The sequence below is a fragment of the Colletotrichum tamarilloi genome (assembly GCF_030869305.1).
Source record: "Colletotrichum tamarilloi strain Tom-12 chromosome Unknown Scaffold_140.1, whole genome shotgun sequence".
Taxonomy (NCBI): Eukaryota; Fungi; Ascomycota; class Sordariomycetes; order Glomerellales; family Glomerellaceae; genus Colletotrichum; species Colletotrichum tamarilloi.
The window spans coordinates 49,074-63,266 of record NW_026849523.1 but is presented as its reverse complement, the minus strand read 5'-3'; the positions used below and the strand labels follow the sequence as shown (position 1 = coordinate 63,266).

At 42.0% G+C, this 14,193-nt stretch overlaps 3 protein-coding genes across 3 annotated transcripts; 2 read left to right on the top strand and 1 right to left on the bottom strand.

Annotated features, from left to right (window-relative positions):
- Positions 1-4,782: 4,782 nt before the first annotated feature.
- On the top strand, positions 4,783-6,875 carry CTAM01_14940 (major myo-inositol transporter iolT; the record flags this gene model as incomplete). Its single annotated transcript, XM_060530939.1, has 8 exons — positions 4,783-4,987; positions 5,056-5,353; positions 5,415-5,440; positions 5,507-5,983; positions 6,038-6,224; positions 6,284-6,313; positions 6,389-6,427; positions 6,515-6,875. 8 exons carry the CDS (start codon positions 4,783-4,785, stop codon positions 6,873-6,875), a joined length of 1,623 nt encoding a protein of 540 aa, XP_060374502.1.
- A 702-nt stretch (positions 6,876-7,577) lies between these two features.
- CTAM01_14939 (heterokaryon incompatibility protein) lies at positions 7,578-9,737 on the bottom strand (the record flags this gene model as incomplete). The annotated part of the gene is made up of 1 exon (XM_060530938.1): positions 7,578-9,737. The coding sequence occupies one exon, from the start codon at positions 9,735-9,737 to the stop codon at positions 7,578-7,580; it is 2,160 nt and encodes a 719-aa protein (XP_060374501.1).
- Positions 9,738-12,887: 3,150 nt separating this feature from the next.
- CTAM01_14938 (uncharacterized protein) lies at positions 12,888-13,809 on the top strand (the record flags this gene model as incomplete). Its single annotated transcript, XM_060530937.1, has 2 exons — positions 12,888-13,267; positions 13,326-13,809. 2 exons carry the CDS (start codon positions 12,888-12,890, stop codon positions 13,807-13,809), a joined length of 864 nt encoding a protein of 287 aa, XP_060374500.1.
- Positions 13,810-14,193: the final 384 nt, after the last annotated feature.

Here is a 14,193-nt window from a genome sequence, read left to right as displayed (position 1 = left end):
TTAAACTTTTCTTTATTATTTTTAAATATAAAAATAGTTCCCTAAAATAATTAGCTTTAATAATATATATAATACTAATTATTTTAAGCTCCCTCTTTTCTAAGCTACTAAGTAAACCTATTTTAAGTTTATTTATAATATAGTATTTAGTTTTATTAATAATAAGAAATTAAAAGGGTTTTAGTTTTTTTTAATAAGTATTCGTTAACTAATTAAGTAATACTTAATTTACTAGCTTTTTATTATTATTACTGATTATAATAAGTAAATAAAAACTATACTTAATAAGTAGTTTCTTAAAGTTTAGTAATAACTTTATATTTACTATATTAACTCTAACGTTATATTTAAAGCTAAATAAAAGTAAATTAAAGACCTTAGTTATAATAATAATAATAATAAGTTTAATAATAACGATTATTAATTAATTATATAAGTAATAGCTAAGCTTAGTAATAAAGACCGTACTTATATTAATATAATAATAAATTAAACTATTCCGTATACTTATTACGGAGTATTAATTATATAAAAGCTTATTATTTTTATTAAAATAGAGTATATTTTTAAAAAAGCTTAGACTAAGCTCTATAAAAAGTTTAATAACTAATACTTAATCTTTTAGTACTTCTACGTAATATACTTATTTTTAAGAATATAATAAGCCCGTTATTTTATTTAAAAATACTAAAACTTTAGTATTTGCGTTACTTTTAGTACTAAGTTAAGTAATAATAATATTAAAAGTTATTTTTTAAATAGTCTTAGTTATTTATATCGGCTTATCGACGTTATATAAAATATAATTAGTAATTAAGAGCTACGTTTTTACTAAGCTTATATAGAGGACGAGGTACTTATAAACTAAGAGTATATAAGTACTTATTTTAAGTACTTAGGTAAACTTTAAATAATACTTTTCTTAAAATATTTTATTTTAATTAGGACGTAAAGCTAGCTTATAAAAAAAATAATATTATTTAATAAGAGGCTATTCTTAGCCCCCCTTAGATCTTATAATTTAAACTATACTATTTTAATTAAACTAAGTATCTTATATTACTATAAAATTTATTTTAAAATATTAAATTTAGCTATTTTTAATAACTAAGGTATAAGTAATAAAAAACGAAGCTAATTACTTAAGAATAAGAATAAGTTAATGCTAACTAAGCTTATAAAAAAGATAAGTTAGCTAAATTAAAATTAAATATTAAGCTTATTTTAGTAATAAATAAGGAGCTAGTTTAGCGTTCTTAATAAGGGGAGAATAATAGGGAATTATATAAGTAAATAGCTAATATAGCTTAATATTTAAAAAAAACGGAGCTAATAAGAAGTAGTTTATAATAATAATAAATTATTATAACTATATTAAAAAAAATAATTAAGTAGACGTTACTATAATTTACTTTTTATATATTTTAAATATATAATAAAAAAAAGCCTTATTTATTTAAAATTTATAAAAGCTTATATTACTAATTAATTTAAGATTTATAAATTTTAAATAGGTAATATAGCGGTTTTAAACGAGTATATAAGTTATAGTAGTATTCTTATTTTTAAAAATCTTAAACTAGAGCTTAGGATAAAGAGGATAATAAAAATAGCTATATTAATATAGTTACCCTTACTACTTTTATAGGGAGGTACTATTTTTTTAAACTAATTAGAAGTAGAGAATATTATATATCCCTAAGAGCTATGCGTTTATATTAATTCGTTATGCGTCCCTATTAATTCCTTACTAATAACTAGTTTATTATTAATTATAATAATATTATTAAAAAGAGCTATACTTATATTAAAATAAAATTAATAATAAATATAGTATAACTTTAAAAAAAACTAACTTAAATATAGGGAGTATATAAAATTAAGAAATTAAAAAAATATTCGTTAATTATAAGATTTATATACCCCCCGATAGAGTAATCCGCCGGGGCCGTACCGTGTATTACGTATTAAAAAAAACTAGGTATATTGTGCTCTATACTTAATTACTAATTAAAACTCCTAACCTTCTGCTATATAAAGTCCTCCTAAGTTCTAACTGCTTATAAGGCGAGCTTTACTTACTCTAATGCGCATAGGACCTCTTAATACTAGCCTATATAGGTAGCTAGGTTTAGTATAATCTATTCTTTTATATAGGTATTATTATTACTTAGGGGGTCCCGTAAGAGCTATCTAAGGCGCCGGCTTATTACCCTAACCTTATATACCTCCGGCCCGTTTATTATAGCTATTATAACTAGGCTAGTGTTAATATACTAGATCTTAGTATCCGTACTAGCCCGGCTATCTACGGCGCTTATAATATTACCTAGCTAAATTCCGCACCCCTAGAAAGTACTTTACTACTTCTTAGGTATACTTACGTTAGCTACGATAGCTATAGCGTCGAGCTAGCTAAAGAGGGCGCCCAGCCCGAGAGGGGTAGACTTATCGATAGGTATTTTTAGAGTAGGTTCTTATTGAGGTAGTAGTTTATATATTAATAAGTTTATTTAGTAGATTTATTTAGTAGATTTATTTAGTAGATTTATTTAGTAGATTTATTTAGTAAATTTGTTTAGTTTAAATAGAGAGCAGCTTTAAGTAATATTAAAAGCGATAAGGATAAAAAGAATCTTTACGAGCTCTAAGTAGTAGATATTAGCCTATTTAGCCCTTTCTCTAAAAACCTCTATATCGCTATTAAAGTTTAGAACCTCTATAGTTAAGGAAGGCTACCTCCGATTATTACGGCTAATTATTACAGCTAACTATTATAGTTAACTATTATAGCCGACCTCTACTATTAACCTTTCTAGCTAGCGCTACTGTAAGGTAGCTTACCTATCCTAAATTAAATAGTAGTTTTCGTATTAAAATCACTATATTACGTTAAGCACGTATTTAGGATATATTACGCATATTATATAATTAAAAAGTATACTATATTATATAATTTCTTTTAAAAGCGTGATCCTATTAAAGTCGATCTTTTATACTTATAAAGCTAGAAAAAAAAAACTACTACATAAGATTTATATAATAAAAAAATGGTATAAATATTAATAAAAATAAGAAACTATATATAATTAAAATAATTTTAAATAAAAAGAAAAGAGAAATTAAGAATTATAATAATTTAAAAGGGGTTAATATTAATAAATAAAAATAAAATAACGACTATTTAAGTACTAATAATTATAAAAACGGATTATAAATAAGAGCGACCTAAGTATAAAATTATAGGACTAATTAAATTTATTATTTAAAATAAGGGGTTTATATTTAAGTTAATAAACGCTATTTTTATTTATTTTTATATTATAAATTAAAAAACTTTATAAATAAAGGATTAATATAATATATATAAATTATAAATAGCTTTTAAAATAAAGCCTAGGGGAGGGAGTACTTTATTAAGCCTTATTATTAAACCCCGTTAGTTAAGGGATAACTTAAGGAGTATAAAGAGGGGGACTAAATAATAAAAAAGTAGCTTAAGTATATATAGAGCGTTAGTAATATACTTTAAGGGAAGGGTAGATTTTAATAACTTATTTTTTAAACCCTAATAGTAATTAGCCTCTATAAGCTTCTTCCCTATATTATATATATATTAATATTCTATCTATTTTAATAATAAACGTCTTGACGAGAACCTCGCTAAGACTTTCCTAGATACTATAGTTAATTTCATAATGGCATTTATAACTTGAGTCCTCAATCAGACTACCTCTTATATAAATGTCCGTAGCTTTAAATGGTACTGTACCTAAATTAAAAAAAGCGTCACAGCGTATCGTGTCTGTTGGAGAAGGAGTTGGGAGCTCGAATACGTGCTTTAGAGTACTGGATTCGAAGAGGGGTGGTACATTGCGGCATTCGCCGATTGAGAATATTGATATTATTTTGCTGTCAAAAGTGAAAATGCAATATGCTTTCCCGTCCGAAAGGATTAATCTACTCTAGGTCAGTGTCAAATAGAAGTCGATGCTGGCCTGTCACATCTCATTCATTCACGTAAGAAATGCAATCCAGACGTTGGTGCCAGTGTTGACCGGAGTAAAGCGTTGCATCAAGGTCGAGTAGATTGGCAGGATATCTAGGCGCAATCTGGCCGGGCAAACATGGAGGTGCCATCGCCCACCCACGATGGATTCACAGCACGTGGAGCGGAGTATGTCCGCCAAGATTGGCTTATTATTGGTGCACCACACCCTCAACTTTGGCTAGCAGAAAACAAAATTGGATCAGAGCGGTTCGTCAGACGTCTTCCGAGTGCGTTTGTAACGTACATGTTGGATACAGCCTGTATCTCGTCTTACGTCTCGTTGATGGATGACATGTTTTTGTGGACAAAAGTGGTAGACGGCAACATAAATCTCCGACAAAGGCACCTCAAAGTCCCGGAGACCCTTGTTTTTCGGCGCTGCCTCGGTCATTCTTACCCCGGATTTTGAGATCGGAATCCCTACCCGCCCGGACAGCAACCCCGCACACGAACTTTGGATTCTTTGTGGGTGGGCAGCAATTTATGAACCGACCCCAACGAGAAACCGTGAACCATGATTCGATGGTCTGATTTCTCGCCATCTTTATTGGAATCGATCGACTGGAACAGGTGTGGGTTTCCCTCTCCGCCGCAGAGACCTAAGAGCCAGGGAACTGGCACAACGTCCATCCAGTATATGAACGTCACGATTCCCAGGCTTAGAACAACTGGAGCTGTGCTCATCTCGTTGTCCAAGCGCATATTGGCCTGCCATCCATCCAATCGCAATTATGGCCATCATCGGGGCCAAAGAACATCATGTCGACCCTCAGTTGTCGCAAATTGCGCAGAATGACAAGACGATCTGGTACAAGAAGCCGAACCTGCGCTTCCTCTATCTTATTCTCATCCCAACCGGGCTTGGAGTTGAGTGGACCTCAGGCTTCGATTCTTCTATGATGAACAGTCTTCAAGCTGTTTCGTCTTGGTTCGAATGTGAGAAAGCCTCGCCATAGAACATGTAACCCTCCGCGATAACTCAATACTGATACATCCGAAATCAGACTTTGGTCGTCCTAATTCTTCAAGGCTTGGCCTTCTTAGCGCAATCTACTCTCTTGGCGCTCTGATGGCCATCCCATTCGTCCCTTACTTCAGTCAGCGTCTTGGTCGTCGACGAACTATTCTGATGGGATCATGGATCATGGTTCTGGGTGCTGGGCTCCAAGCTGGGTCCAGGAACGTCGATATGTTCTTAGCCTCGCGATGGATTCTGGGTTTTGGTATCCCCTTTGCCATCATCAACGCTTCCTCGCTCATCGGCGAACTTTCCTATGCCAAGGAGCGCCCAATTATGACGAGGTTAGCTGAAATCACTTCTTGTTATTATAAGATGCGATTTGCTAACTTGTTTACTATGAAGTCTGTTCAACGCTAGTTGGTTTGTTGGTATGAATCAAACCCTACCAAACGAGAACCCAGGCCGAGAACGTTGCTGATGTAGAATGATGACAGGGGCCATCGTAGCAGCAGGCATCACATTCGGCACTTTCCAAATGAGCACTACCTGGGCTTGGAGGATTCCTAGTCTACTTCAACTCGTACCCAGCGGTTGTCAAATTGTCTTTATGCCTTTCTGCCCGGAATCGCCTCGCTGGCTGATATCAAAAGACCGTGGCGACGAGGCATTCGCAATTCTCAGCAAGTACCACAGCGAAGGGGAGAACGGCGAAGAGTTTGTCCGTCTCGAGTATGCTCAGATTATATCCACTATCCAGCAAGAGAAAGAGGTCGCCAGTAAATTCCTTTGGGCCGACGTCTTCCGCGATGCCGCCATGCGTCGTCGTTTCATGTTGGCTGGCATCATGGGCTTCTTCACACAGTGGTCTGGCAACGGATTGATTTCTTTCTACATGAAGAAAATCCTCAACCTTGTTGGTATCACGGACAACCACACTGTGCAGAAGTTCATTTTGGGCAACACGTGCTGGGGTAAGTCGTCTTGTTGCGGGCGAATATCGGTGTTCATGCTAATAGCCCGGTAAGGCTTCATCAACGCCGTACCGATCGCATTAATAGCCCCACGTTTTGCGAGAAGAAAAATGTTCCTCACGTGCACGATCGGTACTGCGTGTGTTTATACCGTCTGGACCGTCGCATCAGCCAGGTTCGCCATCGAGCAATCCCAAAAAGCTGCTATCCCAGTTCTGGTCTTCATCTTCGTTTATTCGCCGTGAGTTGATGGCCCTACAATCTTGTCCTTAAAGACAACCGCTTATTATCTCGTCACAGGTTCTACAATATTGGCTGGAATGCTCTTGCGTAAAAATCCCTTACCCCTTCTTTTCTTCTATCTCATAGGATGAACCCGAAGATCAGACCGCTAACCCTACGCAGTTACACTTATCTCGTGGAACTTTTCCCATTCAGTCAAAGGTAAGGCTTTGCTGTTCTCTTCAGCCGGGATCTCACATCGATTTTGCTATACTCCAGGGAAACTTTTGAGGCTAATATCACATATAGAGCGAAGGGAATTGCCGTAGAACAACTTACCGTCCGCTTTGCCGTTTTCTTCAACACCTATGTCAACCCGATTGCGCTCGACTCCATCGGCTGGAAATACTACATTGTGTATTGTGTGTGGATCTTGGTGGAGATCTTGACGGTTTACATGATCTTCCCCGAGACTCAAGGCCGCACCCTTGAAGAGCTGAGTTTCATGTTCGAGGGCAAAGATGTGCAGGACAAGGTTCAGAAGAATGCTCAGAAGGTGCTTCAAGTCGAGCTTGAGGATATTCGCGAACGACCGGTCTCACGTGAATCACGGGATGTGCCTGGAAATACAGAGGTGCAATGGAATTTCTCTGCAAAAACTACTTTGTAGAGGATAAGACACCTTAGGTCTCTTACGTTCTCATCAGGATGACGTCGTGCGATTGCTTAACATTCGCACGATGTCCCGCAAGCTATGACTCGGGAAGTGATCAGCAAGAGAGTCTGACGAAAGTTTGCGTAGGTATCAGCTCGTATTATCCCAGAATGGGGAGGTTCCCTTCATTATAGATAAGCGGACGTGGTTGACACGAAGGCGCAAGACTACACCGCCTCTGGAATAGGAGACGAAAATCAGGGACTTCATGGGCTAATCGTTGTAGCTGGCATCAAGCAGATAACGCCGTCCACGGATTACACCGCAAAAGATGTTGAGAGAATGCTCGCAGTAACGTAAACCGGCATATTGTTGAGCGAGACCTCAGTGGCATGACAAGTGATCAAGTACAAATCTCGTGGCAGCATTTGCATGATTGCCAGCGTGTCCAAACTCATTGCAAATCAAGGCTTACTCTCGCGATACAGTATTTCACTTCGAAACAAGACGGAAGCGTCGGGAAACCTCTACAAATGAGTCTGTATAAGCTGTCTTGTTCAACATGAGATTACCCAAAGAAACATTGTGTGGGCTCGTCTACCATGTCTGGGGCTATATGCTTTCCGGGTCGAATTCTCCTGAACCTGATATCTCTTCGCCACCCATTATGGTCTTATGGGGAGTAATTTTGGTGGCTGGGACTATTATTGATCTTGCTCAGACGACGGAAATTGTCTGGCAGCGTGAGATGAAGTCGTCGGTCATCAACTCTCCATACATGATCCCATGGACATATGCCTCTCCAACTAACACATACTTTTCGCCATTCGTATCTCTAATATCGACGTCGTAGCTCGTCTTGGCTGAGCTTTTCCTCAGCAATAGCGGCATACGACTACCGCGAATAAGCCAAACTTCGTCATCGACCTCAGAGGCCGCTGATCCAAGCCCAAGGTAGCCCTTCTCTGTCTCCAATAACCGTCTCCCAGAAGCAATTAAATGAACCACCTTTGATAACGGATCTTTAATCAAGCTTTCTGACAAAGAGTCTTCGGGAATCGCCATGTTAGAATTTTGGGTGGATGTCTCTGTCGGCATAACCATTCTTGAATTTTCAATGTCTTCATCTCCCATGCTCATGGTATCATCGTAGGTTATGCACTTCTGTACCCACGCTCTTCGACTCTCTTGAGAGTCTTTGAGTAATTTGACGTCTGCAATCAGTGTCGACACGGCGACATCCATAAAACTCTCTCCTGTTGATTCATAAACACTCTGCTGACTGCTCAGATGGCGTAGCCATGTTGCGTTGCTGAAGATATTCTGCCTATCGAACTCCGAACTTTGGGTCTTTGAGATCCTATCGATTAGGATCCCCTCCAGTACGAGAGTAGTGGAACCATGACTCCGGGCCCCGTGGCTGCTCGATCCATCTGCAGTGCTGGTGGTATCGAACGTTCTCGGGAAATCCGACCCTCGTGCCAGCTGCCTCAGTCTTTGTAGGGAAGTATAGTGTTCAGGCCCATGAGATGAAAAGTCTGGAACCCACGACGGCAGATTTGGTAGGCGGCCTTCAGTCAGGCCTGCTAGTCCCAGAATGTCGAGATTGGACAAACGTTTGATCAACCAAGTCGTCACCTGGGTGTAGACGACTTCGACGGAGACATCGTAGCTGGGGTCCACCTCAATCTGATAATTGCGACCCAGGATGCGTTGTATGACTCCCAGCGCGCCATAGATATGGTCCAGCGGGTTTTCGAAGTTGTAAATCCTCAGCCGGTGAAGAGTTTGCAGCACTTCAGCATGGCGCATAGCTTCGTCTGTGGTAGCTCCCCAGCGCTGTTTCTGCCAATGAGCCATCCCGTTGCTAACCTTCTCACGTCTGAATGCCGAAATAGAGGTCTTTGTTGAGTTCCAAAGACGGTCTATCGTGCCAGGGCGTTTCTTCCAATCCGGGAGGAGTTCGCCTAGTGTGTGTATGAGCTTCTCATCCCAACGCACCCGAAGAATGAAGGCAGACAGTTTGTTGATGTCAGACCAGGCGAATTGGACCCTGCCGCACTGAAGCACAATATCCTCAGAATGAGGGATCGCTGCTTCCTGGACAACCCATCCACGCGTGAGCCATCGCTTCTTGAGGAAGAAGTTGAAGTACACTGGAAATGACTTGCGCCACTCATCGCAGAAATCCTTGCCAAGCAGCTGTATGATCTCGGGGTGATCTAACTCCGGCCCAACTTGTTGTAGGAAGTCAGCATTGCTTGCGGCCCGGGCCACTTCCAATATCCTTGGTATGAAACACCTGACAACCCAGTAGACTTCATAGGGGGGCTCAGTCGTGCCGAGCCAGACAATCACACTTCTTGCAGCCTCATAGATTTGACCCATGAGCTGGACTTGGTGGCATCTTTCTTGGCTCTCTTGTTGGTCTATACAAATAGCATCGACCCAAAGGTTATAGCCATTTTCAGGGTAGATCAAACGATCCGAATGATTAGCTCTACGGGATTGGCGTCCGAGCTCTGATGATTCTGCGTAGAAAGCAATGTCATTCTTGAACTGGCGTAGAAAGTCGAAAAGATTTTGGCCAACTCGGAGTCGCCCACCATCGCATACTAAATGAGTAAACTGCGTCTCTGTTTTCTCTGAAGCATTTGACCCCTCATCAAACTCCGAAGGGCCCCATGTGTATGAAAGCGCCCAAAATGGGGGCGCATCATCAAGCTCGTAGGTCTCTAGTCGTGCCAAGAAGCCTTGTGCGGAGGAACTATCCTGGAAGATCTGCAAAAGGCGAATAGAATTCTCTGAAGGTAACGCAGAGTATCGGTAGGGACACAGCCCTTGGATTTCTCTCACTGCTTCTGCTTCCGTCGCCATTGTTGTTCAAAGTCTTCGAGGGCGGGGTAAAGAAAAGAGTCAGCCGTCGTTGCGTCAGAGAATCTGACAATTAAGTGATAGGTGAACATTTGATTGGCCGACAGCTCTCCACATGGTTCTTCCAGGGTCAAATCCGCGGTGAGAATAGTGCACAGCTAGGTACCTAGCTTAATGCTGGCGCGCTAAGATTAACTACTTCCTTACAGGTGTGTTAAGTTTGTCAAAATGATTATCAATGTGGTCTTCAGCAGACTCTCTGATGATCGAAGAGACGTTCGGTGCATTTACCCCGAATTAGGACTGTTGTTTGGCGTGAAAAGGTAGAGTGGAATTCAGGAGCAGAGCCGTCTCACATCGCACCCTTGCAGAAGTATATCACGTCTTCAACGCCTGTCAGCCCATGGCGTGATACCTTCGGCGGTCCTTCGGTGACATTTTGTGAAATGTCTCAGCCGCAGGGCTGGAAAATAATTGAGTGTTGACCGTACAGATACTTTGCTACTTGATTCTGAGTCTCCCAGGCCGAGTCATGGGGCTGGGGGGCACGATCATACAGGGCTGAGACCATGGCTTCGGCCATGCATGAGAGTGGGATGCGAGGAACGTGAGAACCTCAAAGAAGGCGGAAAACCGCGTTCTACTGCTAGTTTTCCAAGACATGTACATCATGACTCAGTGAATGTGCCATTCAGGCTGAACCCGTGGTCTAGGACACCTAAAGTCAGAGCCCTACGTAGCTGGGTGCTGGGTTCAACTGCCATGAAGCGCTTTCGCAGGATGTATGGAGGCTGGAGTTCTGAGTATCCGCAAACGTTCGGATACACGCCCTTGGCATTCCTACGGTAACTGTGGTACCAGCACAGAAAATAATCCGTTCGAGAGAGTACATCTACATGTAAAGGTACTTTTCACCGAAAGATATGGAAGTAAAACTCCTACTTTTGGACACCCCCGGCTGTCATTTATCCTCCAGAGCCAACAGTACTGGCTGAGACTTGTTTCTAACCCCCATATTCCCTTTATTTGAGAATTGGTCACAGACATTGCCGAATCCGCTTCCGTGCATTTGAAGTAGATTGGTTAAAGCTTCCAGATCGTTGGTGTCAAGTACAATTTGCACTCGCATGCTATGGCGAACAGGGCCGAGGCTGTAAGCTGTCTCTCCCTACTGAAAGCTAATCCAACACATTTTAATTTATTCAAGCTCAACATTTCTCTCAGTTTTATAATGCAGGATCTTCAGACACAGCCTCGAAGCCACTCTTTAATCCCCATAGGGCCGAGGTTAGATCAGGCTATATCCATACCGGAGCAAGCGCCCATTAAAGGTGCCTGTCGTAAAACGTATTTGAAATAGGGTGTGACAAATGACGAAAGACCCAAATATGCAGAGAGGCCTGCGCAAAAACACAGCATTCCGCGTTATGAAAAGCGCCAAGGATGTTATACCATATCGCGGCCTCGCCTCGATGCCGTATGGATTCAAGTGCAAAAAGGTGAAGTACGACGCAGTCAAGTCTGCCTGATTTAGAGAAAGCCCCAGTGAGAGATCGACCGCTTGAAACAAGAGTTCCTAGCTCGTTACAATCGTGTGCACCATCAGACAACGAGGAACGTTGTTTGCATCGTTTCGCCACGGCTACGGTACCTAGTATTACCCAGTGCCATCTCCCCGGGGCCCGGGCCGGGGGCATCCCATGCGCCACCTCGACCCCGTGGGGTCCAAACATAGAAGCATACGTCGTTTAACGTTCTTTCCTAATTCCGGTCCTCTTCCTATCTCAATACAGTCTTGCTTACGCCACAGCCATTCAGACTCCTACTTTGGTCGGGGTCGTGCTGCTTTTCGGGAAGTTAGTGAGACATGCTAGACGTCAGGACCGTCTACCTCCCTGAGACTCCAGGAGGAGATTCGGCCCTTTTTATTCTGTCTTTATGTGGCTGGATGGACTGTTCCCCAGGCTCTGCAGTAAGACCCTTTATACGTGCTCCTGATTCCCATTGGCTTACTGCTAGACTCTCGATGGTTTCTCGGTCCCAGAAATGACGACTTCACCAGTCTTGTGTCTGAGATGTAGAATGTCGTGAGTAGGAAGTTCAGAACTTGGATTCTCATCGCGTTGAGAGGTTGAAATTTGAGACTCAACGTCTTCAACTGACGTGGCTAGAGTGCTATGTGCGACGATGATGCCAACACATTTTCAGCATCTACATTTCCAGTGCTATGTTTCCCGTTCAAATTGCAAATTGTTCAAGACATGCAGTAGGTTGTGTTCAAATCATGCTGTCTCAATAGATGAGTTAAAGCTCCCTACCTAAGGGTACTAGTCGAAAAGGCATGCCGTTGGTTTAGAAGCAGGGTAGCATGCCATGTCCCGGCTTAGTATGGCCAGGGGTTGAAAATCATCACCGTGAATTTGGGTTCGACACCCTAAATACGCCTACTTACTGAGCGAATGGTGGACCATTGGATGACTGGCCAAATTGCACTCGGCGACGGAGAGGTTTAGATTTCTTCAGGGGGACTCTCCAACTTGAGCTTAACTCAAGATACAGTCAGAAAAGGGTTTGTATATATAATCCGCTGGTCCGCTCCGTCCGGTTTCTGTTTGCGTCAGGCAGGACATCACTCATGAGCCATCAAGAGTTCGACCCTGCAACAACTCTATACCGACAAGTTCCTCTACCTATGAGAGCCTCCATCATGTCCCCGGCATATGTGATCGACCTCCATAATGATTACAATCAGCCAGGAGATTATGTCGCAGTCTGGACTTTCTCTAAATCGTGTCTTGACAGTCCAGTTGGCGGTGAGCAAGATTTGCTAGGAGTCAAGGTGGACGTTTGGCTTTCCGCTTGTCAAAGAAATCGTACACTTACTATCAAAATTAAGAACGACACCGATCATACTTGTTTGTTGCACCTGGAAGACTGTCGGGGGTTTGACATTTACTGAAGCGGATTCTGTTCAATAGATGGAGTGGAGGTCTCGTCTCCTTCCTGTCTAAAGCTAGATGTTTTACATCTCCAGACCGCTCATTATCCCGGAGGTAAGAAACAAACCAGCCACCCTAGTATCGGTGATACAGTCACTATTCCCGAAATCTTACTAAATTGAACGTACCAAAAGACCTGATTCACGGCTCATCAATGATGGATCAGTCCTCCATGATTGCCCATGCTGGATCACTTGGAAATGGAATTAGCGGAACCAGCGGGAGCTATTACGGGTCTCTTACTTCGCAGTTCCTCATCGGCATCTTCAACCAAGCCATCCACGAGGACTTGAATCTCGAGAACATTGCCAGAGAAACCAGAGCCTGCAAAATAGACTTTGGATTCTGTGCCACGGTCAGCGGTCCTACGGCTAGCATCCATGTCGATGTTGATGGGAAACCTACAGCGACGTACAACACCACCCAGGCTAACATTGTAGCCTGGCATGCTGCTCAAAAGCGACGGCCGCAAAGTCTCATCATGGCTGAAGTAAACACTGTAGCTGAGAGTTCATATGGGCTGCAATCTCTGATGTGAGAGCTTATTAACCCCTATTGACAAGAACGAGATTTCGCTAACCGCAAGTCTTAGTGACAAGCTACCCGGGCTCGCAAAGTCTATCGACTGGGATGCTCCAGCTGATGGCGGAAAAGCGGCGACAGCTGAATGGATTGGCTCTGTTGAGTGGCCATTTCCCCCCACCTCCCCGAGCACCGTCGCCGCAGTTGCCGCTATTGCCAGTCATTTGATTGCTAGAGGCTACTCCTTGAGCTATGAAGCTCGCGAGAGCGGTGGTGGCGACGGCTGCAGAACGATCATCATGTTCTCCTTCGGTTCGACTGGCAAAGGAGTCCCCGAGGGATTCGATGCCTCCAAAGATTGGGCGAGCGCTGTGGGGACACTTGATCAGGAAGGCCCGTTCAGTTTAGTCAACATGGGCTTGCTCAGACGAAATTCCGAAGTCATTGAGTCTTGCATGTCAAAGAGACGTTTGTCTCTAGGGGAGTTCAGAGACGCCCTGAATGCTGATGTTGATGCCAGCACAAGTATTACTCACAGATATACTATGCTGTGAGCTATGAAGTTATTGAAGGATGGGCAGCTTGAGAATATGAGTAGTAATTGATGACTTGGTGTCTGGCATCACTGACCACTGGATCCTTTGGGGTCGCTTCGACATCTGCTTGGCTTTGGCAATTTTGCATGCATCTACCTAGCTGATACTCTTCGTACTGCCTAGATAGATGCACCACTTCTGCCGGTGTGCCTTGTTGCCACTTTCTATCGCTGGAGCTGCCCACTTCCATGCTGAGGTGGGTAAGTGCCGAGCCTGGGCTAATCAAGGGTGCCCTGGTACGCCTGGACAAGTAATTACCCTATATGGCCATCCCGCAACTTAAGGTTTGAACTCATTATGAATCATCGTTTATTAACAGCAGCGAATCCACTGACAATCTCA